At 42.6% G+C, this 26,504-nt stretch overlaps 1 protein-coding gene across 1 annotated transcript in view; it reads left to right on the top strand.

Moving 5' to 3' along the window:
* Positions 1-707: 707 nt before the first annotated feature.
* The window catches only part of LOC141085292 (Schwann cell myelin protein-like), a 46,983-nt gene continuing 21,186 nt past the window's right edge, over positions 708-26,504 (top strand). The window contains exons 1-4 of the mRNA XM_073570569.1: positions 708-834; positions 6,367-6,732; positions 7,146-7,508; positions 10,010-10,303. Coding sequence (XP_073426670.1) covers positions 780-834; positions 6,367-6,732; positions 7,146-7,508; positions 10,010-10,303 — 1,078 coding nt within the window. The 5' untranslated portion in view covers positions 708-779. The remainder of the gene's footprint in view (positions 835-6,366; positions 6,733-7,145; positions 7,509-10,009; positions 10,304-26,504) is intronic.

Genomic DNA, 26,504 nt, shown 5'->3' with positions numbered 1-26,504 from the left:
GTGCAACCAATGGAACGGCTATTTCATCAAAGTGATTTTTCCCATATACTGGCATAGAACAGTTGTTCGATAGGGCTGAGCACAGTAAGGAACTGTGTGCACTCTTCGAAGACTAGTGATTCCACAGGTGATCTGTTAACGAGGCATAGTTCTTCATTGGAAGCCATTACAAGTGAAACCTGATGAAGCTGTTGGAGGGAATATGAAGTGGGGATAAAACTGTCATCAGAGAAAATGTGAGAAACTTTGAAAGATTTAAGGTTTACACATATCCTGGCTTCTTTCACACATGTTTCTTCAATGTTTGTTTCTGTATTTGTTCCTTTGTAGTTTTCCTGCCTTCATTCTGGATCTACATTATGTACTTTCTAATAATAAGAAGGAAAACTATTGCATGAACAGGTGCATCCAAACTTTTCACTGGTCCAATCCTGCTTGTGCCCCCTAACATTTACCTTACCACTTCTTCCAGTGAGTGACCAGTGGCTCATGCTTTAGTCAATCATTGGTAAAAGTACTGAATGTCGAAGGATTATTGACGACTATGGTGGGTCCAGATTTAAAGAATAAAAAGGAGGATAATACTTTTAAGTCAGACAGATGAACAACCATTTGAGTGAGAACATTGGATAATATTAAGATGGTATGTAGCATGTATTTGTGCTCTTCACTCTTGAGTTATATTTGGTTTTCATTTTTAGTTCCTCAATAAGAAATAAAGCAGAAGAGATCAATTAAAACAAAGAAAGAAGATAGAAAGCTTCCTTTATTTTGGAATAATGACCCATCATTTCTTCCTTCTAGGAGGGTTATTTCTTCTATTATTTAGTCTGGGTATGTGAATTCTTATTGTTTCATTCTTATAAATGTGTTTCCTGCTACAATGCAATCAACTTCAGATAAGTGACTCCATTCTAAAAATATATAGGTCCCATTTCTTTAAGACCAATTCCAAATATCTTTCACCTACTAAAGGGAACTTGTGAGGTTCTCCCATGCCCTCCAACCTAGCAAAATTCACTAATGTATGAATAAATTCCCTGCCTAACCAGCCCTGTATAACGGCTTTAGGTAAAAAAAAAAAATAGGTTAAAAAAGCATTTATTTTGTCCCCGTTTCCTATCCTAATTAGGGCGTTGACTAGTCGAAAGTGTTCCTTTAGTGTTCCTAAACAAGTCAGCTCTCTTTACATGCTATCATGCCCCTATGGGCATGATAACATAATTTGCAGTAGCTGGCATCATCACCAGCTTCTGAAAATCTCACGCACGTGCACCGCACATTGCAGAAACATCAATATCCTTTGTAGCCACTAGCCATGCGATTGCTTTCTAGCTTCAGAAGCTCAATGCGCGTGTTAGGCATCGAGTTCCCACCACTGCACAGGGGAAATTTCAAGCAATGCCCTCTGCAGTCTCCCATTCTCCTTCAGCCACAGGGGATCCTGCTCAGCAGAGACGTCGATCCCAGCGTCTTGCTCAGGCTAATGCTATGCGTCTGGTTGCTGCTGCCGCCCCATGTTCAGCTATACCATTCAGCATTAGTCAGCGGCAAGCAGATGCACCTGGGACTAAGTTCTGCTTTTCTCCATCTGAGCATGCCCTTGAGACGACCGCTCATTGGTGGTTGAAGGTCACATGCTCAGGTCCTCAAGCAGCTCGGATTGGGCCATCAGCAAAAGTCCTGGAAGGCAGTGGTTATAAAAGGATCGCACGGCTGCACGTCCGTGTGCTAGTATAGACCATGTGGAGTGAGTGCTGTATGCACGTATGATTGTCTCTGGAGGCTGACTCATTTTGAAACCCCTACATTGGTACGCATGTGTTGGTCAGCCTTGCCAGTTAGTGCCTAGTGCAGGTAGGAGGCAGAGTCAGGGTCTAACATCAGTGTCAAGTAGTGGCTTTGCCTGTACACCACTGTGCACTTTGTCTGCACTCCACAGTAGCCAGCGTCTATTAGTGGAGTTCGCAGGTGAGACGCCGTGCACTTAGTGAGTCTAGGGAGGCTCTTACCCCGCTTCCTTGGGGCAGAGTCTTGTGACTGAACACTAGCGCTGACACAGCTGTGCCTTGTGACAGTCATAGGAAACGGGAACAATATAAATGCTTTTTTAATCCTAATTTTTACCTAAAAATGTTATGCAAGGTTGGATAGTCAGGGAATTTACTCATACATAAATGAATGCTGCTGGGTTGGAGGGAATGGGGGACCATGCAGGTTCCCTTTGACCCCTTTACCTCTAAGGGTGATTTGCATGTTAATGACCAGGCCAATTTTTACAATTCTGTCCACTGTCTCTTTATGAAGTAATAAGTTTGGAACACTTCCATGGATCCTGGTGATTCGGACATTGTTTTCTCGTGACATATTGTACTTCATGATAGTACTAAAATTTCTCTGATATAACTTGCGTTTCTTTGTGAAAAAAATGGAAATTTGGTGAAAATACTTAATAAGTAACATTTCCCACATGTCTACTTTACATCAGCACAACTTTGGAACCAAAATGTTTTTAGTTAGGAAGTTATGGGGGTTAAAAGTTGACCAGCGATTTTACATTTTTGCAACAAAATTTAAAAAAACATTTTTGTCTACTGACCACATCACATTTGAAGTCACTTTGAGGGGTCTATATGATATAAAATACCCAAACGTGACACCATTCTAAAAACTGCACCCATCAAGGTGCTCAAAACCACATTCGAAAAGTGTATTAACCCTTCAGGTGCTTCACAGGAATTTTTGGAATGTTTAAAAAAAAATTAATATTTAACTTTTTTCACAAAAAATTTACTTCAGATCCAATTTGTTTTATTTTACCAAGGGTAACAGGAGAAATTGGACATCAAAACTTGTTGTACAATTTGTCCTGAGTACGCCGATACCTTATATATGCAGGTAAACCACTGCTTGGGCGCATGGCAGAGCTCAGAAGGGAAGAAGTGCCTTTTGACATTTCAATGCAAAATTGGATGAAATTGAGATCAGACGCCCTGTCGCGTTTGGAGAGCCCCTGATGTGCCTAAGCAGTGGAAACCCCCCATAAGTGACACCATTTTGGAAAGTATACCCCCTAAGTAACTTATCTAGATGTGTGGTGAGCACTTTGTACCACCAAGTGCTTCACAGAAGTTTATAATATAGAGCCGTAAAAAAAAAAAATCATTTTTTTCTCAAAAATTTTATTTTTGCCACCAATTTTTTTTTATTTTCCCAAGGGTAACATGAAAAACTGGACCCCAAAAGGTGTTGTGGAATTTGTCCTGAGTATGATGACACCCTATATCTGGGGGTAAACCACTGTTTGGGCGCATGGCAGAGCTCGGAAGGATAGGAGCGCCATTTGACTTTTCAATGCAAAATTGGTTGGAATTGAGATCAGACGCCAAACTGTGTTTGGAGAGCCCTTGATGTGCTTCAACAGTGGAAATCCCCAAATTAAGAGGGTGATAAAGGGGGGTTTGATTTACCATTTATAGTGGGTTTTTATAGAGGATTTTTATGTTTGGTGTGATGGTCACGTGTGACTGGACACACCGCCTCCAGCAGGGCAAATTTCTATGACACGCATGACCCTGGATACACCGCCTCCAGTAGGGTGAATTTAAACAATATAAAGTGCAGCCGGATACACCACCTCCAGCAGGCGAATTTCAGTATTACACGTGTATCTGGATACACCGGCTCCAGCAGGGCGAATTAAAATAAGGGAAACACCAGGGAAACCGATACAATAGAGGGCCCTGCGATAGGGAATAGGGATGTGGAGACCTCCTGCACTCCCCTGAGTCAGTGTCTCTACACTCCTAAGAGTCCCTAAGCAGGTTCCGTAACGGGCGCCGAGCAGGATACCTAAAAACCCTAGCTCCCCCTGCACCTAGCCCTTTCTAGTGAAATGGACAGTGCAGAAACTAATACCACCACTGCACTGAAACACACAAAAGGAAAGGTACAAACAAGGATAACACCACTTAGCTCTGCTCTGTTGCTCTTGCTCCCAGCAACAGAGTCCAGTACCAGAATGCAGCTTTCCTCCTGAATAGCTGCTCCTTCATCAAGCTTTGTCAGAGCTGCAAGGAACTCCTCTCTATGGCTCCTTCCACACCAGGAGTCTGACTGAGCTGCCAGGAACTCTCTCTAGCTCCTTCCTCCACCACGGATGGTTGAAATGACCAATATCACCAACAGTGAGTGAGAGAACAAGACACTCCTATATAGTTAAGCCAGAGCAATCACACATGTTAGTGATAATCACGTGCATTAAACTAAAGTAACCAGAGTGCAATGACCCTAACGGCCACCAGGGGCAAAACTAGAACTGAAGCCACAAAGTGCAATGACCCTAATGGCCACCGGGGGCAAACACTAACTTTAAGCACACAGCTTAAGGAAAAAAAAAGGTTACTAGTGCTTTTATCTGTCATAATCCAGCATGGATCATAACATTTGGCAGCTGTCACACACTAAAAGATGTTTATTACAAAAATACTTTTTGCATCACCACTTTTTGAGAGCTATAACTTTTCCATATTTTGGCTCAAAGAGTCATGTGAGGTTTTGCTTTTTTGCGTGAGGATTTGACGTTTTTATTGGTACCATTTTCGGGCACATGACATTTTTTGATCACTTTTTATTCTGATTTTTGTGAGGCAGAATGAACAAAAAACAACAATTCATGAATTTCTTTTGGTGGGGACGTTTATATCGTTCCATGTGTGGTAAAATTGATAAAGCAGCATTATTTTTCAGGTCAGTACATTTTCAGAAGTACCACATTTATTTACATCTGTCTTTTTGATCGAGTGTTATTCCATTTTTTGTATGATGATAAAGCATTGTTTTTTTGCCTTGTTGTTATTTTTAAATGGTGTTCACTAAAGGGGTTAATTAGTTGGACAGTTTTATAGGTCAGGTTTTTACAGACGTGGCAATACTAAATATGTGTACTTTTATTGCTTAGATTTTGTTCATTTAAATGTTTATTTATTGATGGAATAAATATTGTTTTTGTTGTTATTATTTTTTACTATTTTTTAAATATTTTTACAATTATTTCTAAAACTTCTTTTTTATTTAGTTCTTATTTTTACACTGTGTGCCACTATGGGACACTCATTTTGTGCAGGCTGATCGCTTCTATAGTATGCATGCTATAGAAGTTGCCAGTGCTGCAGCTTCTATGCACTAACCTGAGAGACTTCCTGACATGCACTGCGCATGTCAGCAAGTCTCTCAGCTTTGGAGACCCGGATGTCATCATGACGACATTGGGCCTCCATGGCAGCGATCGGAACCCCGCGTCATGACACGGGGTCTCTGATCCAAAGGCAGAGGGGCTGTCAGCCCCTCTGACAGCTCTAGAACACTGCGCTCATGTTTGATTACAGTGTTCCGGGGTTAATGTGCCGGGAGTGGACTGTGACCACTCCTGGCACTTAGTGCCGAGTGCCAGCTGTGAGAATCAGCTGACACCTGGCCGTGATCAGCCGCACTCCCCCCGTGAGCGTGGCTGATCGCACATGATGTAAATTTCCATCCATGGGCATTAAGGCCCAGGGCACATGGATGGGATAATTCGTCAAATGTCAGAAAGGGGTTAAGAAAGACATTAGTCCAGAGTTGAAACGCGTTTTTGAAATAAAATAATACATTCAGCATATCCAAGGTTCTAGGGTTTCTTATCACAGCAGTGCAGTCTTAATCATGGCATTGTCCTTATGTAATCAGAAATGTATTCTAGACTGGAGTATATTCAGTATCTGAAAGTTGCATCAAACTTGTCAAGAAACACAGACAGTTATTTATAAAATTGACATACCTTACTTCAGTATACACTTAATCAAGACTGGAGTGCAAAGCATCGATCTTTATGAATCAGTGTCTATTTGTCTAATATATCTAGATAGGTGCACCAAATTTATCATAAAGATTGTGCCAGTATGATACATTTGTCACAATTTCTGCCCATTTCATCTGGTTTTATGCTGTATATATTTAGGGCGGAGCATGCATTTTCTATTTAGTGTTAAGTCATGCACCAAATAGATCACATATTATTGTAATCTTGAAAGTCCCAGATATCTTCATTTCAGAGGTTTCTGACCATTCTTTATCCTCAGTCACAGGAAATATTAATTTGGTGACTATTTTCTGATCAGAAATTCCTCCTAAGACTACCCCCGAGCAGCCTAAAAAACTAATATTTAACTGTCTCTATCTACAGTATTTGTTTTTTGCATGGACTGAAATAATAAATTGTTCAAGGCTAATTGTTATGTTTACTTTTTGCTCATTTTTTTATTTCAGATATGATTCAAATATTTAGTTATATTTCAGAAATTTATTTTTATTACTTTCAATAACCAGGGAGTTTTGCAGAAGAACGTAAAAGTGGATGGACATTTACGTTCCCAAAAACCATATATACAAGGAAACATTCTGATGTGGAGATTCCTTGCACGTTTGTCGCCCCCGCTGACTACGGAGAGGTCCATATTGTGTGGTATAAGTACAATAAATACTCATACCCAAAAGTGTACAGTGATGATGACTCATCGGAAGTTCTCCAGGTGTACAAAGATCGCACTTCACGTATAAGAAATGGAACAAACAGCTGCTCTCTAAGAATCGAAGATATGAAGTCTACAGCACAATACTATCCAGGGATAAATGATGAGATCAATTCCTATAATGTAAACAAAGAGAATAAAACAGTCCAAATCATGGTCGCAGGTATGTTATGGATTTCCGAAAATGTGAAAATTTTCCACCTTGTGCTAATTTTAAGTTTGATTAAATTTTCTACCTGCTTTTATAAATAAAAATAAACGATTAACCATGTGAGCTAATTTTGCCTGCCAACATAAAAGTCCCACAAGGTCCATCCATCAACACCCGCAGGCTCTATTATTCTAGCACATGCTAAAATGTATCAATAAATTTGTGGGTCATTATTGGGATTGGTTGCAGGTATTCACATGGCATACCATTGACCATGCCCACCGGAACTCTTTAATTATTATATTACACTGCTACATGGAATATAAAGCTGCAATTTTTTGTGAAAGAATCAATGTTTAGTTGGTATTTACTGGATTAAAGTTACAAAAAAAATAATCTATATGTAGGTTTTTGTTTCATTTTAGGTTGCAATGAAGAAGCTCCATGCAAGGATTGGAACTTTTTTTTCCCTAGCTCAATAGATGTTTTAATGGGATCTTGTGTGGAAATTCCCTGTAGACTCACTTATCCCAATGACACTCAAAATTTTAGTTTGTACTGGTATAGGAACGCATTGATAGGATATCCAAAGGTATTTAATAATAGAAGCTCAACCGAAGTAGAAAGGAAGTACAAAGGAAGAACGTTTCCGGTGGGAAACTCGATGGACAACTGCTCCTTGAGAATTAATAATGTGCAAGAACAAATAGAGATCTACCCTGGGATCAATGAAGATATAAACTCCTATCACATCAATAATGAAAGAATCTGTAAAATCTTTATCATAGGTAAATTGGGGCATTGTGTAAAACCTGGGTATTAATTCCTTCTCTGAAACACTGATGAACAATGAATGGTGGTTCCGAAATGTCATATAATTGCTATTTTTTTATGACCATTACAGATGATGTGTATGTCGGTTCAAAGTCAATTGAATTTGTCTCAAATTTTACAAAATATTGTGATTTTTTGGGGGGATTTGCTTTTTGTGAATATAGCAAAATGGGGCCCAGCTGAAAAAGAGGTTAAAAATGTAACAAAATACTTTAGTAAACTAACCTTACCTCTTATCAGTTTTGCTGATGCAGCTCCCTATCTGGTCCTACATTGGCTTTCTCTGGCTCTTGTCTCATTTGTTCTTTCTCCACTCTGCATAGGTGCGTCCTGCAATGAGTAGGCTCTGTAATGCACAGCAGGACGTTGCGATGTCAGAATATGGCAATGTACATCGATCAAGGTTAACTCAGTGCAAAAAGCGCAAGAGCAGATTTGAGGAATACAAAAGAGATTGGGTCTGGAGAAAGCCATCATGGGACTAGGCATAGAACTGTAGCAGTGGGACAGTTATAGAGTCTGGATGAACCCCAGAGCATAATATGGTACGTTTAATGCTCATCTAATAAATATATGAATTGGATTTCCTGGCCAAATTTGAGCAATTTGCCAAAATTGAGATTCAACAAATTTTCTCATCGTTAATGGAAAATATTCAATGTCCAAGACGTCTGGTAATATTTTAGATACATTTATGCCACTGTTTCATGCCAAATCCACATTTGCATACATCCATATTTTATTTTTCTCACATGATGAGAAATTTTGTAATCATTTCCCAATAATAGACTGATTTAAAATGTAAGTGATGACATAGGACAGTAAGGAAGTAGACACTTCCAAATGTGAAATATTACATAAGTGAATCATGGAATAATGACATCAGCAGATAAAAATCCTTAAGTGAAAGGCAAATAGTCTCTAATAGAGATGAATGGATCAATTTGCCAGACTCCGGTCCAACGTCCAGTACAGTGGTACCTGGCTGCTAAGACAGAAGTCCCACGGAGTCCCTTACCTTCTGGCATCCCCAGGGCTGATACAATGTCATATGTTTTATATGATGCACAGATGATGTTGTGCCAGCCTGCCTAATAAAAGCACGTCGGAAGGTAATAGATGTGCAGGACAACCATCTAGACACCAGATACCCCTGCCCTGGACACTGGAACGGAGTCCCACAAATCAATCTTCTCATCTCTCTTGTTCAGTAGTTATTACATTTTGCTTGTTTAATTAATACAATAGTGTCCGGAATATATAGAAAATGGCACTTCATACAATTGACTCAATGCAATTTCGGACTAACATGAAAACACACCCGAGTGAATAGGACTATAATAAAACAAATATTTATTAAATACGAGATAGAAACAACATTAAAATGAGTGTCCAGTAGAGGGGTGTGACCAATTTTTCCTGTGGAAATGATGTAATATTTATATTCAATATATAATAACCAAGGATGTAAAATAAATGAATTGTATTATATACTTCAGTGATAAACACACATAAAAAAACATGTGGCCAAGGAAGAGCGGCTTTGAACAGACAAAGTTAAAATAATAAAATAGAGGTATGAAGTTTAACTGCAAATTAAGTAACTGTTAGCAAATAGCCAGAAAATCTGTTACCTCACTGAAAAGCCAGGTGGTATGACATGCCCCCGGAAGCTGCATTGCGAAACATGCGTCTGATTGAGAGGGAACGTCCGTTCCGTTCCGCATGTGATAGCTTGTAAGATAGTACAATTCATTTATTTTACATCCTTGGTTATTATATATTGAATATATATGATACATCTTTTCCACAGGACAAATTGGCCACACACCCCTACTGGGCACTCTGCTACCATCTTCACTCTGCATTTATTTCATTTTTAATGTTGTTTTTGCCTTGGTTGTAATAAAGATTTGTGTTCTTAATGTTTCTCTTCGTTTGGCTGTGATTTCCTGTTAGTCCAAAATTGGGTTGAGTCATTTTGCTTGCTCAGGTATTGATAGTTTTTGAATACTCGTTTTTTTCACAACAATACGTTTTACCTTTTCCCCAGGATATAAATGAACTATTAGATTGATAAGGGGTCAGATTTTTGAGATTCCTATCAGTCACTAGAATGAGGGACTTGTTTCTTCTTTTCGAATGGAACAGCAGGTGAAACCCTGCACCATTCAATCTTGAAACAATCCTTCCGGGATAGGCTTGCAGGATGCTCAGCTACTTTACTCAGTCCGAATAAATGACGATAGAATACATGTTAAGAAAACTGAAAAAAAATGCAGTTAATTTATTAAAGGATGGAGAAAAATAGTCACATATTTCTGAAATATAAAACAAACACAAAAACAATACAAGATTCTGGCTCAACGGTTAAGGTTATTTCAATGGCCACATTTAAGCCCATGAGCAAAGTCATACTTTATTGGACCCAATTAACTCATCCCTCTTCTTGCAGAAACTCCACCTGAACCAATAATTAATAAATCTGATTATATGAAAGAGAAGAAACCAGTTAATATCAGCTGTTCGGTAACTCACACCTGTGCTTCCAGCCCCCCAAATATTACATGGAATAAACCTGACTTAAACTTGACCATGAGTCATGAGGATCTGGACCAAGGAGTTTGGAGGATGACGTCTACAATTAAATACATTCCTTCATACAGAGATGATAAAACACAACTTTCATGTACAGTCACTTTTCCAAATAGGAAAATCTCAAAGCAATCTGTAACTCTGGATATACAATGTAAGTAACTTACAACTGTACAGAATATTTGATAATTAAGAATTCAACTCAACATGATGCTTAATTGTGGCAATTTTTTTTCACATTTATTAGTAAGAAATACAAAAAAGCTACCAAACGGTACTAGGCAGGGCTGCCCCTTTTCCCCTTTATTGTTCACTATCATTACAGAACCTCTGGTGGAAACTATATGATCTAATAGTTCTATTAAAGGCATTTGTGCGAGTAGTAGACAGCATAAGATTGGCCTTTATGCAGATAACACCATAGTCACATTAATAGATCCAATTGGCTCCCTGCGTGAAACAAAAAAAAATTAAAACGTTTCTCTTATTTATGATACTACAAGATAAATACAAATAAGTCAAATATACCATGCTTCTTTCTAGATGCAGAATAACAGAACCAAATTAAAAAAGAATGCAATTTTCAGTTGGCAGAGGATAATTAGATTAAAGGGAATCTGTCACCCATATTTAGTGATATCATGTAAAGATATCACCCAATTGTGCGCCCCATAAGGATTCTATTAGGATTTTTCATTCGGCAATGAGATCTCATCATCAGATCTCAGAAAACAAGACCATGGCACCCGAGATCTCGGTGCCGAGATCTCAATCTAAGCATGCGCCGCCCTGCGCGGCCATTTTCGCAAAGGCCTCCGCATTGCAGCAACGGATGTGCAAAATGAAAATGGCTGCAGTGCTCTGTGATGCGGGGGGCTCCCCTGGAATTTTCAGAGAGCCCGGATCCCCCCGCATCACAGAGCACTGCAGCCATTTTCACCCACAGTGGCGCACATCCCAGCCTGGGCCTGCGGCAACGCGCCACTCTTGCCTACTCCAGCAGCGATCCTGGGACCCCGATTCACCGCAGCCACCACCATCGGTGAGCAATGTGATGCATGGATTGTAAGAGGCACCACTATTTTATTAAAAAAAAGGTTTTTTCCTATTTTTCTCCTCAAAAACTGGGCTGCTTCTTATAATCTGGTGCGTCTTATAAATACAGTATTATAAATTATTATCTAGGTGGTACTTCACACCAATAAAACTACACCAAGTCTTTCCAACACAATCAAGATTTTGCTGGAGAGAATGTGGCTTAAATGGCCCTTTATTTCACATTTTTTGGGAATGTCCTGTAATAAGATCTCTAGGAATTGAAATATCTGCGCTCATTTTAAGAATCACCAAACTTGATGATAATCTTATACCGCATCTTGCATTAATCTCTTGGTATTCAAGATATTCCTTTCCAATTTCGACATATAATTATTCATATTTTATTGGTCACTAAATTACTGATTGCTTCAAGGTGGAAACAGAATTTCTACTCATAGAGTTTTTGAATTCTCGCTTGCTTTGAGAGAGAACAAATTTATAACATACTAGCTCAGGAGCCCGGCGTTGCCTGGGCATAGTAACCAACTGTGGCTAGTTATAACAAATTATAATGATTATATTGCACATAAAAACCATGCATCTAATCCTATCCTGTGTGATACTGACTGCTGAGCCGTGTATCTAATCCTATGCTGTGTGATGCTGCCTGCTGAGCCATGTGTCTAATCCTCACCTGTGTGATACTGACTGCTGAGCTTTGTATCTAATCCTATCCTGTGTGATACTGACTGCTGAGCCATGTATCTAATCCTATCCTGTGTGATACTGGGCTCCTCCTGCAGTCTGTGTCAGAGGGTGGTCTGTGTTGGCACGGTAATAAATTTTGTTATTTCCAGCTTTACAGAAGGACGATAACAACATAGAAATGATAAGAAAAATAGGCCTCAGTTACCACAACTGTCTACAAAGAAAACTGTTGCTGATAGTAACCAATCACAGCTCAGTTTTCATCTTTTAAACAGCTCTGGGACAGCGTGGAGAGTTCTGAGTGGCGACTTTTGTGTTTCGACTTTTATGTGGCGAGGTTGGTGTATGTGTGGTGAAATGTGCGCTGAGGGTGGTAAATGTGTTGAAGCACATGGTAGTGTGTGGCGCATTTTGTGTGTGTGTTCATATCCCCGTGTGTGGTGAGTATCCCATGTCAGGGCCCCACCTTAGCAACTGTACGGTATACACTCTTTGGCGCCACTCATTATTTAAGTCCCCCTTGTTCACATCTGGCAGCTGTCAATTTGCCTCCAACACTTTTACTTTCACTTTTTCCCCATTATGTAGATAGGGGCAAAATTGTTTGGTGAATTGGAACACGTGGGGTTAAAATTTCACCTCACAACATAGCCTATGACGCTCTTGGGTTCCACACATATGACTGTGCAAAATTTTGTGGCTGTAGCTACGACGGTGCAGATGCATACACTTTTTCCCTGTTATGTAGATAGGTGCAAAATTGGTGAATTGGAATGCGCGGGGTTAAAATTTTGCCTCACAACATAACCTATGACGCTCTCGGGGTCCAGACGTGTGACTGTGCCAAATTTTGTGGCTGTAGCTACGACGGTGCGGATGCCAATCCCGGACATACACACATACAGTTGTGGCCAAAAGTATTGACACCCCTGCAATTCTGTCAGATAATACTCAGTTTCTTCCTGAAAATGATTGCAAACACAAATTCTTTGGTATTATTATCTTCATTTAATTTGTCTTAAATGAAAAAACACAAAAAGAATTGTCCTAAAGCCAAATTGGATATAATTCCACACCAAACATAAAAAAGAGGGTGGACAAAAGTATTGGCACTGTTCGAAAAATCATGTGATGCTTCTCTAATTTGTGTAATTAACAGCACCTGTAACTTACCTGTGGCACCTAACAGGTGTTGGAAATAACTAAATCACACTTGCAGCCAGTTGACATGGATTAAAGTTGACTCAACCTCTGTCCTGTGTCCTTGCGTGTACCACATTGAGCATGGAGAAAAGAAAGAAGACCAAAGAACTGTCTGAGGACTTGAGAAACCAAATTGTGAGGAAGTATGAGCAATCTCAAGGCTACAAGTCCATCTCCAAAGACCTGAATGTTCCTGTGTCTACTGTGCGCAGTGTCATCAAGAATTTTAAAGCCCATGGCACTGTGGCTAACCTCCCTAGATGTGGACGGAAAAGAAAAATTGACAAGAGATTTCAACGCAAGATTGTGCGGATGTTGGATAAAGAACCTCGACTAACATCCAAACAAGTTCAAGCTGCCCTGCAGTCCGAGGGTACAACAGTGCCAACCCGTACTATCCGTCGGCGTCTGAATGAAAAGGGACTGTATGGTAGGAGACCCAGGAAGACCCCACTTCTTACCCCGAGACATAAAAAAGCCAGGCTGGAGTTTACCAAAACTTACCTGAAAAAGCCTAAAACGTTTTGGAAGAATGTTCTGTGGTCAAATGAGACAAAAGTAGAGCTTTTTGGGCAAAGGCATCAACATAGAATTTACAGGAGAAAAAAAGAGGCATTCAAAGAAAAGAACACGGTCCCTACAGTCAAACATGGAGGAGGTTCCCTGATGTTTTGGGGTTGCTTTGCTGCCTCTGGCACTGGACTGCTTGACCGTGTGCATGGCTTATGAAGTCAGAAGACTACCAACAAATTTTGCAGCATAATGTAGGGCCCAGGACATGGGTCTTCCAGCAGGACAATGACCCAAAACACACTTCAAAAAGCACTAGAAAATGGTTTGAGAGAAAGCACTGGAGACTTCTAAGGTGGCCAGCAATGAGTCCAGACCTGAATCCCATAGAACACCTGTGGAGAGATCTAAAAATGGCAGTTTGGAGAAGGCACCCTTCTAATATCAGGGACCTGGAGCAGTTTGCCAAAGAAGAATGGTCTAAAATTCCAGCAGAGCATTGTAAGAAACTCATTGATGGTTACCGGAAGCTGTTGGTTGCAGTTATTTTGGCTAAAGGTTGTGCAACCAAGTATTAGGCTGAGGGTGCCAATACTTTTGTCTGGCCCATTTTTGGAGTTTTGTGTGAAATGATCAATGCTTTGCTTTTTGCTTCATTCTCTTTTGTGTTTTTTCATTTAAGACAAATTCAATGAAGATAATAATACCAAAGAATTTGTGTTTGCAATCATTTTCAGGAAGAAACTGAGTATTATCTAACAGAATTGCAGGGGTGTCAATACTTTGGGCAACAACTGTACATACATATATACCCACATTGAGCTTTATATAGTAGATACCCAGAGATGGCACATTTGGAATAACGTTTTTCCTCGTTCCCCTTAGTTTTATTTATGTATGTGTGCATTTATACACTGTGTTCCAAATTATTATGCAAATTATATTTTTCTCTGATTTTCCTAAATAGTCAGTACAAATGACAGTCAGTCTAATAAAAGTCATCACCCGTTAGAGTATACATCAAATTTTATTGAAGAAACCTCCCAATGATAACAGTATAATCTCCAAAATGAATAAAAACTCAAATTGCACTGTTCCAAATTATTAGGCACAGTAGAATTTCTAAACATTTGATCTGTTTTAAAGAACTGAAAATGTTCATTTGTGGAATTTGCAGCATTAGGAGGTCACATTCACTGAACAAAAAAGCTATTTAACTCCAAAACATCCTAACAGGCCAAGTTACATGCTATCATAGGAACCCTTCTGTGACATCACCTTCACAATTCTTGCATCCATTGAACTTGGGAGTTTTTGGAGAGTTTCTGCTTGGATTTCTTTGCATGAAGTCGGAATAGCCTCCCAGAGCTGCTGTTTTCATGTGAACTGCCTCCCTCATAGATCTTTTGCTTGATGATACTCCAGAGGTTCTCCATAGGGTTGAGGTCAGGGGAAGATGGTGGCCACACCATGAGTTTATCTCCTTTTATGCCTATAGCAGTCAATGACTCAGAGGTATTCTTTGCAGCATGAGATGGTGCATTGTCATGCATGAAGAGGATTTTGCTCCTGAAGGCACATTTCTGCTTTTTATACCATGGAAGACAGCTGTCAGTCAGAAACTCTATATACAGTACTTTGCAGAGGTCATTTTCACACCTTCAGGAACCTTAAAGAGCCCTACCAGCTGTTTCCCCATGATTCCGGCCCAAAACATGACTCCTCCTCCTCCTTGCTGAAGTCGCAGCCTTGTTGGGACATAGTGGCCATCCACCAACCATCCATCTGGACCATCCAGGGTTGCTCGACACTCATCAGTAAACAAGACTGTATGAAAAATAGTCTTCATGTATGTCTGGACCCATTGCTACAATTTCTGCTTTTGAACACTTTTTAGGGGTGGCCGAATAGTAGGTTTATGCACCACAGCAAACCTTTGAAGGATCCTACACCATGAGGTTCGAGGGACTCCAGAGGCACCAGCAGCTTTAAATATCTGTTTGCTGGTTTGTAATGGCTTTTTAGCAGCTGCTCTCTTAATCCGATGAACTTGCCTGGCAGAAACCTTCCTCATTCTGCCTTTATCAGCACAAACATGTCTGTGCTCAGAATCAACCACAAATCTCTTAACAGTATGATGGTCACGTTTAAATTTTTGGGAAATATCTAATGTTTTCATCTCTTGACCAAGGCATTGCACTATTTGATGCTTTTCAGCAGCAGAGAGGTCCTTTTCCTTTCCCAAATTCCTTGAAACCTGTGCCCTGCTTAATAATGTGGAACATCATTCTTAAGTAGTTTTCCTTTAATTGGGCTCACCTGGTAAACTAATTATCACAGGAATTTGAGATTGATTTCACTGATCCAAAGAGCCCTGATACACAATACCATCTATGAGTTCATTTGAAAAACAAAAAATTACATCTTTAGGACACTTAAATCCAATTTGCATAATAATTTGGAACGCAGTGTATATATGTGTATGTATGTTGATTAATGTAGAACAGGACAAGCCAAGCCAAGTTTTATCTTCATCAGCAAACTCAACTATTAGGCTGTGTGCTCACGTTGCGTTTTTATGTGTTTCCACCACTTTTTGCGGCCATGGAAACGCTTAAAAAATGCATCAAAGACGCATCCCCATGCAATCCTATGGGATTCCGCAGTTGCTGTGTCAATGCTGCGGATTTTACCGCTGCGGAATCGCATAGCGGTAAAATCCTTAGCATGTTCATTTTTTTGGCAGAATTGCGGTGATTCCGCCACCATAGGATTGCATTGAAATGCTCACTTTATGCATGTGGCTATTTCCACCATGCGTAAAGTGAGCGTTTCATGTGCGGATGGTACCCAGGGTCTGGAGGAGACTCTCCTCCATGCCCTGGCTACCATATCCCTGTAAAAGATAGAATTAAGATAAAAAATAGGGATATACTTACCCTCTGTCGGCCCCTGGAGCTCTCCCGCCTGTCAGCCACGCTGCCAGCATCTTCTGTTCCAAGGGTTGCATTGCGCGAATGACCTCTGATGACGTATCGGTCACAGGAAAGTAGAGTGAGGCTGAGTTCACACGTGGCGTTTTTTTTCGCGTTTCCGCGGCATTTTTAACCGCTCGATTTTGCCGCGAAAACGCGAAAAATAAGCATCCCATGCATTCCTATGGGATTCCGCAATGCTGTGCTAATGCTGCGGTTTTTACCGCGGCGGAATCGCTTCGCGGTAAAAACCGCAGCATGCTCATTAATTTGCGGAATCGCGGCGATCCCGCACCCATAGGAATGCATTGTTCCGCTTATTTCCCGCATGTGGCTGTGCACACCATGCGGAAAGTAAGCAGAACAATTGCGAATGGTACCCATGGTCCGGAGGAGAGAAGACTGTCCTCCGGGCTTTGGGTACCATATCCCTGTAAAAAATAGAATTTAAAATAAAAAATATTGTTATTCTCACCCTCCGACGTCCCGCGCAGCCTTCCCGCTTCTCTTCACGCTCTCGTTCCCAGTAGTCCTTTGCGAAAATGCTCGCGATGACGTCCCTTCTCGCGGGATCACGAAGTCTCGCGGTCATTCGCGCGACGTCATCGCGAATTACCGCGAGACGTCGCGTTCCCGCGAGAACTGACGTCATCGCGGGCATTTTCTCAAAGGATTACTGGGAACGGATGCGCGGGACGTCGGAAGGTAAGAATAACATCATTTTTTATTTTTTTTTACATTCTATCTTTTACTACTGATGCCGCTTAGGCGGCCTCAGTAGTAAAAAGTTGGTCACACTCGTCAAACACTATGTTTGACGAGTGTGACCAACCTGTCAATCAGTTCTCCAAGTGATGCTACAGATCGCTTGGAGAACGCTAGCATTTTGCAAGCTAATTACGCTTGCAAAATGCTAGTTTTTCCGCGGGAAAATCGCGGGAATTTAAAATGCGATTTTCCAGCGGACTGGAATTCTGGAATTCTCGCGGTAATTTCCGCGAGAGTTCCGGTACGTGTGCACTTAGCCTTATAGTAGTTAGTACAACACCTAATTAAAAGTCAGCAAAACTTATTTAAAAGAGCATTATACAAATAAGATATCGGAGCAGAAACATGGTCAAGAAGTCCAGAAGCTGATAGCAGTAGTTAATCAGCTAGATGATAGAGCCAAGAGCAAGGCATTAGGTAAAGCAGAGCAGAAAAAATGAGGGTCAGTAATAGTGAAAAGAACAGCCAGGTGTTGTGTACACAGTGGGGAGTGAAAAAAGTCCATCAAGTTAGGGTAAATCATGAGTCAGCAAACAAATGGTCAAAAGAATACAAGCAAAATGTTAACTAATCATGATTCAGGGTGTGCAAACACCTGAAACGCGCTGACATGTGTGCTGTAAGCTGCATTGCAGACTCTCTATGTCCTTGAAGCATTTTTGTGAATAAAAGATTCACTGCTTGTGAAGCTGTATTTACCTTACTTTTGCACTTTTTACACCTTGCGCAGCGTTTCCATGCTCCGAACACCTCTAGGATGCAAATCACAGTGAGCTAGACTATATGCTATACTATATAGTCAAGCATGAGGAACTAAGTAGCATTGGGTCCAATGTGCTTGCCTTAGAGGTCCTCTGATCCTGGCATCAGAGTATCCAAGACCCAGCATGAGATCCATTGCATTAATACCCCTTCATGAGATGTGCCGTACTAGTACGGCGCATGTTGTGTCTCCCCCTTTGACTTTGTAAATAGTTGTAGAAAGTAAAAAATATGCTGTAAATTAAAGGATCATGAACTTCTGAGTTATATCCCACTCCACTCCTGCGATCCCTGTTGGCTTTCTCTTCCTTGACTGCTGTTATGATGCCCCATCTCAGGAGTGAGAAAAAGAAGAATTGGGGAATGAGAAAGCGCAATAGGGTCTTATCCGATATATCAGGATTATTAGAGAAATGAAAATAGCTCACCTGATATGGTTGTGCAGAAGCAACGTTAAAGACACATGATGTATATCAGTCGCAGAAGGACCATCTTGGAAATGAAGACGGGAATGAGGTGTCATACAAAACGCTGCTGATGAAGGATCCAAACTGAAAAATATTTGGAAGGATTTATTGTGCAGGTTTTTAAGCGTCATTGCATTTTAAGGTCACTCAGGACCTCTTCATCAGGACAAAAACCTCAGGATCCAAACCGAAATATACTTGGAAGGATTTATTGTGCAGGTTTTTAAGAGTCAATGCGTTTCAAGATCATGCCGGACCTCTTCATCAGGACAAAACCTTAGGTCTTGTGTGACCTCAAAATGCGTTGATTTCTGAAAACTTGCACAATAAATCCTTCCAAGTATTTTTTGGTTTGGTTCCTTCATTAGCAGTGCTTTGTATGACAACTCATTACCGTCTCCATCTCAGGAGTGGACATACCATTGATGTAACCAGGGGGGTCAAGAGGCAAGGGTCCATGTGCTGTTCCGTCTAAAGTTATGATTATATGGTTTCATAGATTGTGTTATTTTCCATGCTGTGTAGTCTTGCATTTGGTCTGCTGCCACCTGCTGGTCTTTTTCTGTACAGCAGCCTGCAGCTAATTAATTCTAGCACATGCCTTCCACTTCCGGGTCAGTCACTCCTTCTCTTCCTGCTGGTGGCCAATCTTTGTTTCATTTTCACCTGGGAGAGACTCCCCTGTATGGGTTGTGAAAGGCATCATTTTTTTGACCAATTTGCTGAATCAATTTGCTGCACACCTTGCTCCAACTTGCTACCACCTTGCTGCATCACATTTGCTGTACCACCTTGGTTGTAACATCTGCACATTTGGAGAAGTACTTAATTACCAATCATACGCTGTATGTCCAGATTTCCAATAAACAAGTCTGGACTTCACGATCCTTGGTGTGTATCATCTCTCCGAACACTGAACAGCAACAATGGTCCTGTCTGCTCTGCATTGAGGAAATGGAAGGTAGGAATCTCTCCCAGCTCCAATCAACTACACCTCCATTCGCCTCATGTGGGGACAGAACAGTCAAAAAACTGCCTTGAAGCCCGGCAAAAAATTTACCCTTATATCGTAACCCGTCTGCCCGCTCACATACTGCAGCCCTGCTCTGCTAAAAAACTCTGCAGCGTCACCCTAGACCGCATTGTGCAGAGACTCCCTGTATATTATGCAACATCGCTGCAAATTGTCGGACTGCAAAACCCCACAATTCTCTAAAAACACATTGGGAATCTCGTCAGGACGTCTTAACTAAGCTGCACCCCGACTTCCAACCCCCAATTCAAAAGTTCATTTTCTTAAAGAGACAGTGCACCTTAAATCAAAATGGTCAAAAAAGACCCTGCCCAGTCTCCCACTGCTGAAACAGAGCAAATACTACCCGATACTGTCCATTATGAAGAGGGGGAAACAGAGCCAGCTTCAGAAACAGACCGAGACTCACAACAAAGACGCTCTGTCAAACCAACCATAAAGACTGTCGAAAACTATCACAATACGAAGGATGAGTTCAATGACAACCTGGATGACCTATGGGAATGAGTCACCTCCCTCATGTCAAGCATCCAATGCCACAAAAATGATGCAGCGAGACTACAGGACACTATAAAACGGCTAGACACAGCCCACGGAAGATACAAGATAATATCTGCAAGGTACGTTGCCTTCCTAATATACTCTAAAATCGATGAAGCCTCATCAGAATTAAACAAAGTAGATTCCACAGAAAGAGAAAGGGACACCGCCGTGCAAGACGCCAAAGATAAAGCGGAGCTCTGTATTGCGCATCTGCAAGAAGCTAGATCTCACAGGTCAGGTTCATCCAAGCACTCTTCTCGGTCATACAAACCATCCTGCTGAAGGACTTCAACCCTCAGCGACAAAATCCTAGAGGCCCATTTAAACGCAGAGCGATCCAAGCTAAGACGTTCCAACACAGTAAAGAAAGTGGAGGCAGAAGCCAAGAAAGCTGAAGCGGAGGCAGAAGCCAAGAAAGCTGAAGCGGAGGCAGAAGTCAAGAAAGCTGAAGCACAGGCAGAAGCCAAGAAAACTGAAGCACAGGCAGAAGCCAAGAAGGCAGAGGCTCAAGCAAAGATTCTTCAAACACAAATGGAGGAAGATATCGCGCTAGCCAAAGTAAAAATACTCGAGCAAGCAATGAATCAAAACCTCGACTCGATTTGCCTACCACCACTGGAAGAAGAGGACCCTGCTGTCTGTACCATTGATTATGTGCAGAAACAGATCTCTGCAGCACACACCTCCAGCGACGTTCAACCCAACAATGTGGAAACATCCAAGTCAGCCCAACTTACGGTGTTACCCACAGCATCTTCAGAGACCCAAGACCAGGGCCATAATGTGTCCCCTCAGGAGCAGCAATCATCACAAGCTGACTACAAGACGCACCCCAGTCCATCTCCACAGTTCAAGCCGCAGTCATCAAAATCTCCAGAGGTTAAACCACAGCTCAACCCTGCAGCAGCATCATTCTACCCGGGAATAATTCACCCTTCCACGCCACACAGCTATATGCCCGAGAGGCAACACAAGCTAACATGGTAACAAGGAGTGAAGGATCGGACATGTCCGAGTTAACCATGTTTATGGTGAGCAAAGAGCTAATCAGCATCAGCCTCTTGAAGTTTAACGACTGTGCAGAGAACTACAGAGCCTGGAAAGCAACCTTCAAGGCCACCGTTGCTGACCTCAACCTATCTGCAGAACAGGAGCTCGACCTCATGGTAAAATGGTTGGGTCCTGACTCCACAAACCGTATCAAGAGTCTTCGGACCGTCTATGTGGGGCAAGCTGAAGCAGGTCTCGCTGGTGCCTGGCTGAGACTTGAAAGAATCTATGGCAGCGCTGAAGCCATAGAAAAGTCCCTATTCAAGAGACTGCAGAATATTCCAAGGATCAACCTTAAGGAAGCCCACAAGCTTCTGGACTTAAGCGATCTGCTTATGGAGCTGGAACTCGCAAAATGAGACCCTCGTCTGTCTGGAATATGCTACATGGACACTACCCATGGGGTGAACCCAATCATCTCAAAGCTGCCGCATAGTCTGCCAGAGAAATGGGCAGTGTGCGCTTCCAGGTACAAAAGGTCACATGATGTCACCTTTCCTCCGTTTAATCAGTTCTGCAAGTTTGTTGATGAACAGGCCCAAATGAGGAACGACCCTAGCCTAGACTTCCTGGAGTCTAACACTGCAGCTCCAGCAACACCCTCATCAAGGTATGAAAGCGTCTCACATAGACGCAAGGACTTGAGGAGCAGTATAAGTGTCAGAAAGACTAACCTGCCACCACCTGCAGTAACTGCCGATAAACAGTACACTATTCCATTGAGAGATAAGTCTTTCAATCGTGAGTGTCCCATTCACAAAAAACCACACTCATTGAACAAATGTGGAGGCTTCAGGTCCAAAACCATGCAGGAGCTCAAGAAAATCCTCAGTGAACTTGGGGTGTGTTTCAAGTGCTGCGCCTCATTAGAACACATGGCCAAGGACTGTAAATCTGCCATTAATTGTGACGAGTGTCATAGTGACAAACACCCATCAGCTTTGCATCCAACCTCAGCCACCAGCGATCCAGCAGTCACAGTTACCTCTAGCCCGGCTACAAGCCATGGCGGGAAGCCACAGAATAACGCCAAGTCTACCACGGCTGTCTCCTGCTCATGCTCAGAGGTATGTGGGGAGAGCCAAAGTGATAAATGCTGTGCCGGGATATGCCTAATCAGAGTTTATCCAGAAGGGCAACCAGAGAAGGCAGTAAAAATGTATGCCATCATTGATGATCAGAGCAATCGATCCCTAGCTGGACCTAAGTTCTTTGAAGCCTTTGGAATCAAGGGACCAGCAACGCCCTATACTCTGAACACTTGCTCAGGCCGCATAGAGACTAGCGGCAGGAGGGCACAAGGTTTCATTGCTTCTCCTGTCAACGGAGGCGTAGAAATACCCCTACCTATGCTAATCGAATGCAATCAAATACCCAGCCAAAGGGATGAGATTCCTACACCAGAAGCTGCGTTCCACCAACCACACCTAAGGCAACTAGTCAGCGTTATTCCACCTATGAACACAGATGCAGAAATCCTGCTTCTGCTCGGCAGAGACAATTTAAGGATACATAAGGTCCGCCAACAGTGCAATGGTCCTGATTATGCCCCCTACGCACAGAGACTCGACTTGGGGTGGGTAATCATAGGAAATGTGTGCTTGGACCGAACAAGAGTCAACGCCTTTAAGACCTACGGACGCCAAGACGGACAATCTACTTTCTGAAAACCATTCCCTCATCACTATAATGTGAAAGAGAAGCCTCCAGATCCCGTACAGCTACCTGACGCCATTCCTTCTCCCTATGCAGATGACTTGGGAAGATCAGTGTTTCATACAACTAAAGATGACAACAAAGTAGCCCTGAATTTGTCAGGATAATGGACAATGAGTTCCTTAAGGTTGACACTAATCACTGGGTTTTTCCCTTACCCTTCCGAGCTACCAGGGTAAGACTCCCGAACAATCGTGAACAAGCCTTGTCCAGATTCAACTCTCTCCAGCGCACACTTAGCAACAAACCGGAGATGAAAGAACACATTGTCACCTTTATGAGCAAGATATTCCGGAATAACCATGAGGAGCCAGCGCCTCCCTTAAAGTAAAATTAGGAGTGCTGGTACCTACCCTCATTCGGAGTATATCACCCACGGAAACCTAAGCAAATTAGAGTTGTCTTTGATTCAAGCGCCAAACATCAAGGTGTATCTCTCAATGATGTCCTCCTCACGGGTCCTAATCTTACAAATAACCTAGTAGGAGTGTTGATGAGGTTCTGAAAAGAGCCCATTGCCATCACCGCTGACACTGAACAGATGTTCCGCTGTTTCATAGTCAGAGAGGACCATAGGAATTTCCTCAGATTCCTGTGGTACAAGGACAATAACCCCAGCAAAGAGATGGTGGAGTATCGCATGAGGGTGCACGTATTCGGGAACAACCCTTTCCCCGCAGTGGCAACCTATGGCCTGCAGAGAACCGGTCAAGAAGGAGAGACTGTATATGGAACAGATGCCAGAGACTTTGTAGAGAAAGACTTCTATGTAGACGATGGACTAAAATCTCTACCAACAGAAGAAGCGGCTATCGATCTACTCAAGAGGACCCAAGGTCATAAGTTTCTGTTTGAACAGAAGGGAAGTGAACGTGTCCAGGAAGTCTTCAGCATCCAGGATCCGGATGGCGATCCAGAGGTCCGTTCCGATGTCAGTGCTCTGGCGACGAACACTAAACCAACCTCCAGCCTCGGTTGCCAGCGCTTCGAACGCTTCTCCAATTGGATGAAAATTGTCAAGACTATAGCAAGGTTAGTTCACATTGCGAGATCTTATCACAACTCACATGGAGACAAAGACTGTCACGGCTGGCACGTCTGCCATAAACCACCCTCTGCCGAGGACATTTCTCACTGTGAGTCCCTTATAATACACTACGTCCAGCAGAGCGTATTCAGCACTGAATGGGAATGCCTATATGACAAACAGCTAGTGTTGAGCGATAACTTCCGATATCAGGAAATATCGGATCGGATTGGATCGGACCGATACCCCAAAAATATCGGATATCGCCGATTCCGATACTGGAAACCAATGCAAGTTAATGGGACACAAATATCGGAATGAAAATAAACCCTTTCTTTCCTTGTAGGTTAATTCTACATGAAGGAAAACAACTAAGAATAATGTAGAATGTATTGGGGGAGGTGGAGGAGACATTAAAGGCATAGAAGTTTAGCCCAATCAAATGAAATGGCAGGAATTAATTTTTTTTCAAGACATTCGGAGTTACAAATATATTGACTATGTTAAGCTTTTTTATATTTTGTCATATATTTATGTTTCACTACTTCCATGCTCTTCACCTTCTTTTTTACTTCTCCCACACTTTCTCCTTCATCATCCTCAGCAGCAGCATCTTTTTCATCAACTTCTTCTTCACCTTATTCAAGTTCTTCTTCACCTTCTTCCTTGCAGTTTCAAAGCTTTACTCACAGTTCGTAGTGCACACAGGTGCCTGCTTCAGTACCGTGTCCTCCGGGGCAGCGGCCCAGCCAACCTCCAGGCAAGATAGGACTCTCCCCGCCAGCACCCCGCCAACATGAGCCTTTCCTGAATGACTCCTCTATTGCGCCTTTTGGTGTGAAGAGCTCCAGTACCGTGGTTCTCTGAAGTTCCTCCTGTCAGATGTTCCTAACAACTCTACTTGTATGACAGACAGCTGTAGCCTGCTTCGGGGACTCCCTTCTCCTGAATCCCGGCTCTCTATTCGTTTGCTGTTGTGTCCCAAGTCTTTGATGGAAGTAGTGCATTTACAGCCAACTACTCCACCGGTGTCTACTGCAGAACCATAAGTTTCCATACAACCTCGGGGACCGGGCCCCGGCCTTGCGCTAAGAACCTATAGGCAGGGTTCCTATCCAACCCACTCCTCCTCTCTGTTCTCTCTCCTCTTCATTCCGTACTTGTCTTTCTCTCTCTTATGGAAATGCAGGTTACAGTTCTATGTCTCTCCTTTCCCGTGCCAGCTGGCTCAGGTCACTGAGGCAGCTGCAGCACTCCTTCCTCCATCCCTTCTTCCAGGGATCCTCACTCCTGTCTGAGTGACTTCTTTTCCGACTGACCTCCTGTCAGACTTGCTTAACTATGACTGATGGCCCCCTAAGGGACTGACCTCTAATTCTATCTTTCCCCTTCTTTTTATACTAACTCCACCCACCTCCCAGCACATCTCGTGTTACGAAGCAGGGTTCCACGAAAGGTGCTCTGCTACACCCTGAGCCTAAAGCTGCAATGTGGTCCTGCTGAACTATCCTGTGTGTGGGATGCAGGTGTTGGAGTGTGGCAAGGAGTTCCCACCTTACCTGGATGGTGGGGCACTACACCTTAGGAGATGGTGCAGTACCTCTGTGGCGACTGAGCCTCAGGGGCGCCACACTAAGCTCTGGCCATGTATCTAGCTTAGAGACCCAAAACTTGAAGGGGGAAGAGCCATGTGGGAGAACACTGAGAGGGCAAGACATGTAGTCTGTCACCATCTGATGGAAACGTTGCCTCCTGCTGACTGGAGCCGTCTGTGATGGTGTAGACATTTGTGGTGGGGACACAAAACTTTGCCACATTTGGGCCATATTGGTCTTGCCTTGTGCTGAGGCGCTGCTTGTGCTCCCTCTTTGTACACAGCTTCCTCCACTGCCTCGACGCCCTGAGCTGCTTTGTAAAGCACTAGCAGCACTGCTCTCGGGTGGAGTGGAGAACATGATGGAATGCACCAGTGTGTCTTGGTACTCTAGCATTTTACGTTCCGGTTCAACGGTGTTATGAGGCTTTGTAAGTTGTCCCGGTAGTGAGGATCTAGGAGGGTGTACACCCAATAATCAGCCGTGTTAAGAATGTGGGCGATGCGGTGGTCGTTTCTCAGGCACTGCAGCATGAAATCAACCATGTGCTGCAGACTGCCAACTGGCCAAGAAATGCTGTCCCCTGCTTGAGGCGTCATCTCTGCCTGCTTTGCATCACCCCACCCTCGCTCTACATACTGACTACTAGAGCATTGTGTACCTCCCTCCTCTGGACAGATGTCTTCCTCCTCCATTGACTCCTCCTCATCCTCCTCACAAAGTGCCCCCTGCCTAGGCCTTTGTGAGGAACCACATTGCGCAGACTGTCCAGAAGCAGATGGCATTTGTGACTCCTCATCCTCCACCTCTTCCACAACCTCCTCCCTTAGTGCTTGCATTGTTTTTTCGAGAAGGCAGATAAGGGGGATAGTCATGCTGACTAGTGCATCATCTGCACTCACCATCCGCGTGGAATCATCAAAGGCACGCAAAATGTGGCAGAGGTCCTTCATAGAGGCC

The sequence above is a fragment of the Dendrobates tinctorius genome, unplaced genomic scaffold, assembly GCF_039654945.1.
Source record: "Dendrobates tinctorius isolate UK_male_01 unplaced genomic scaffold, ASM3965494v1 ptg000028l, whole genome shotgun sequence".
NCBI classification, from domain to species: Eukaryota; Metazoa; Chordata; class Amphibia; order Anura; family Dendrobatidae; genus Dendrobates; species Dendrobates tinctorius.
Note: the sequence above shows the minus strand (reverse complement) of the source record. Positions and strands in the feature narration are given on the sequence as shown.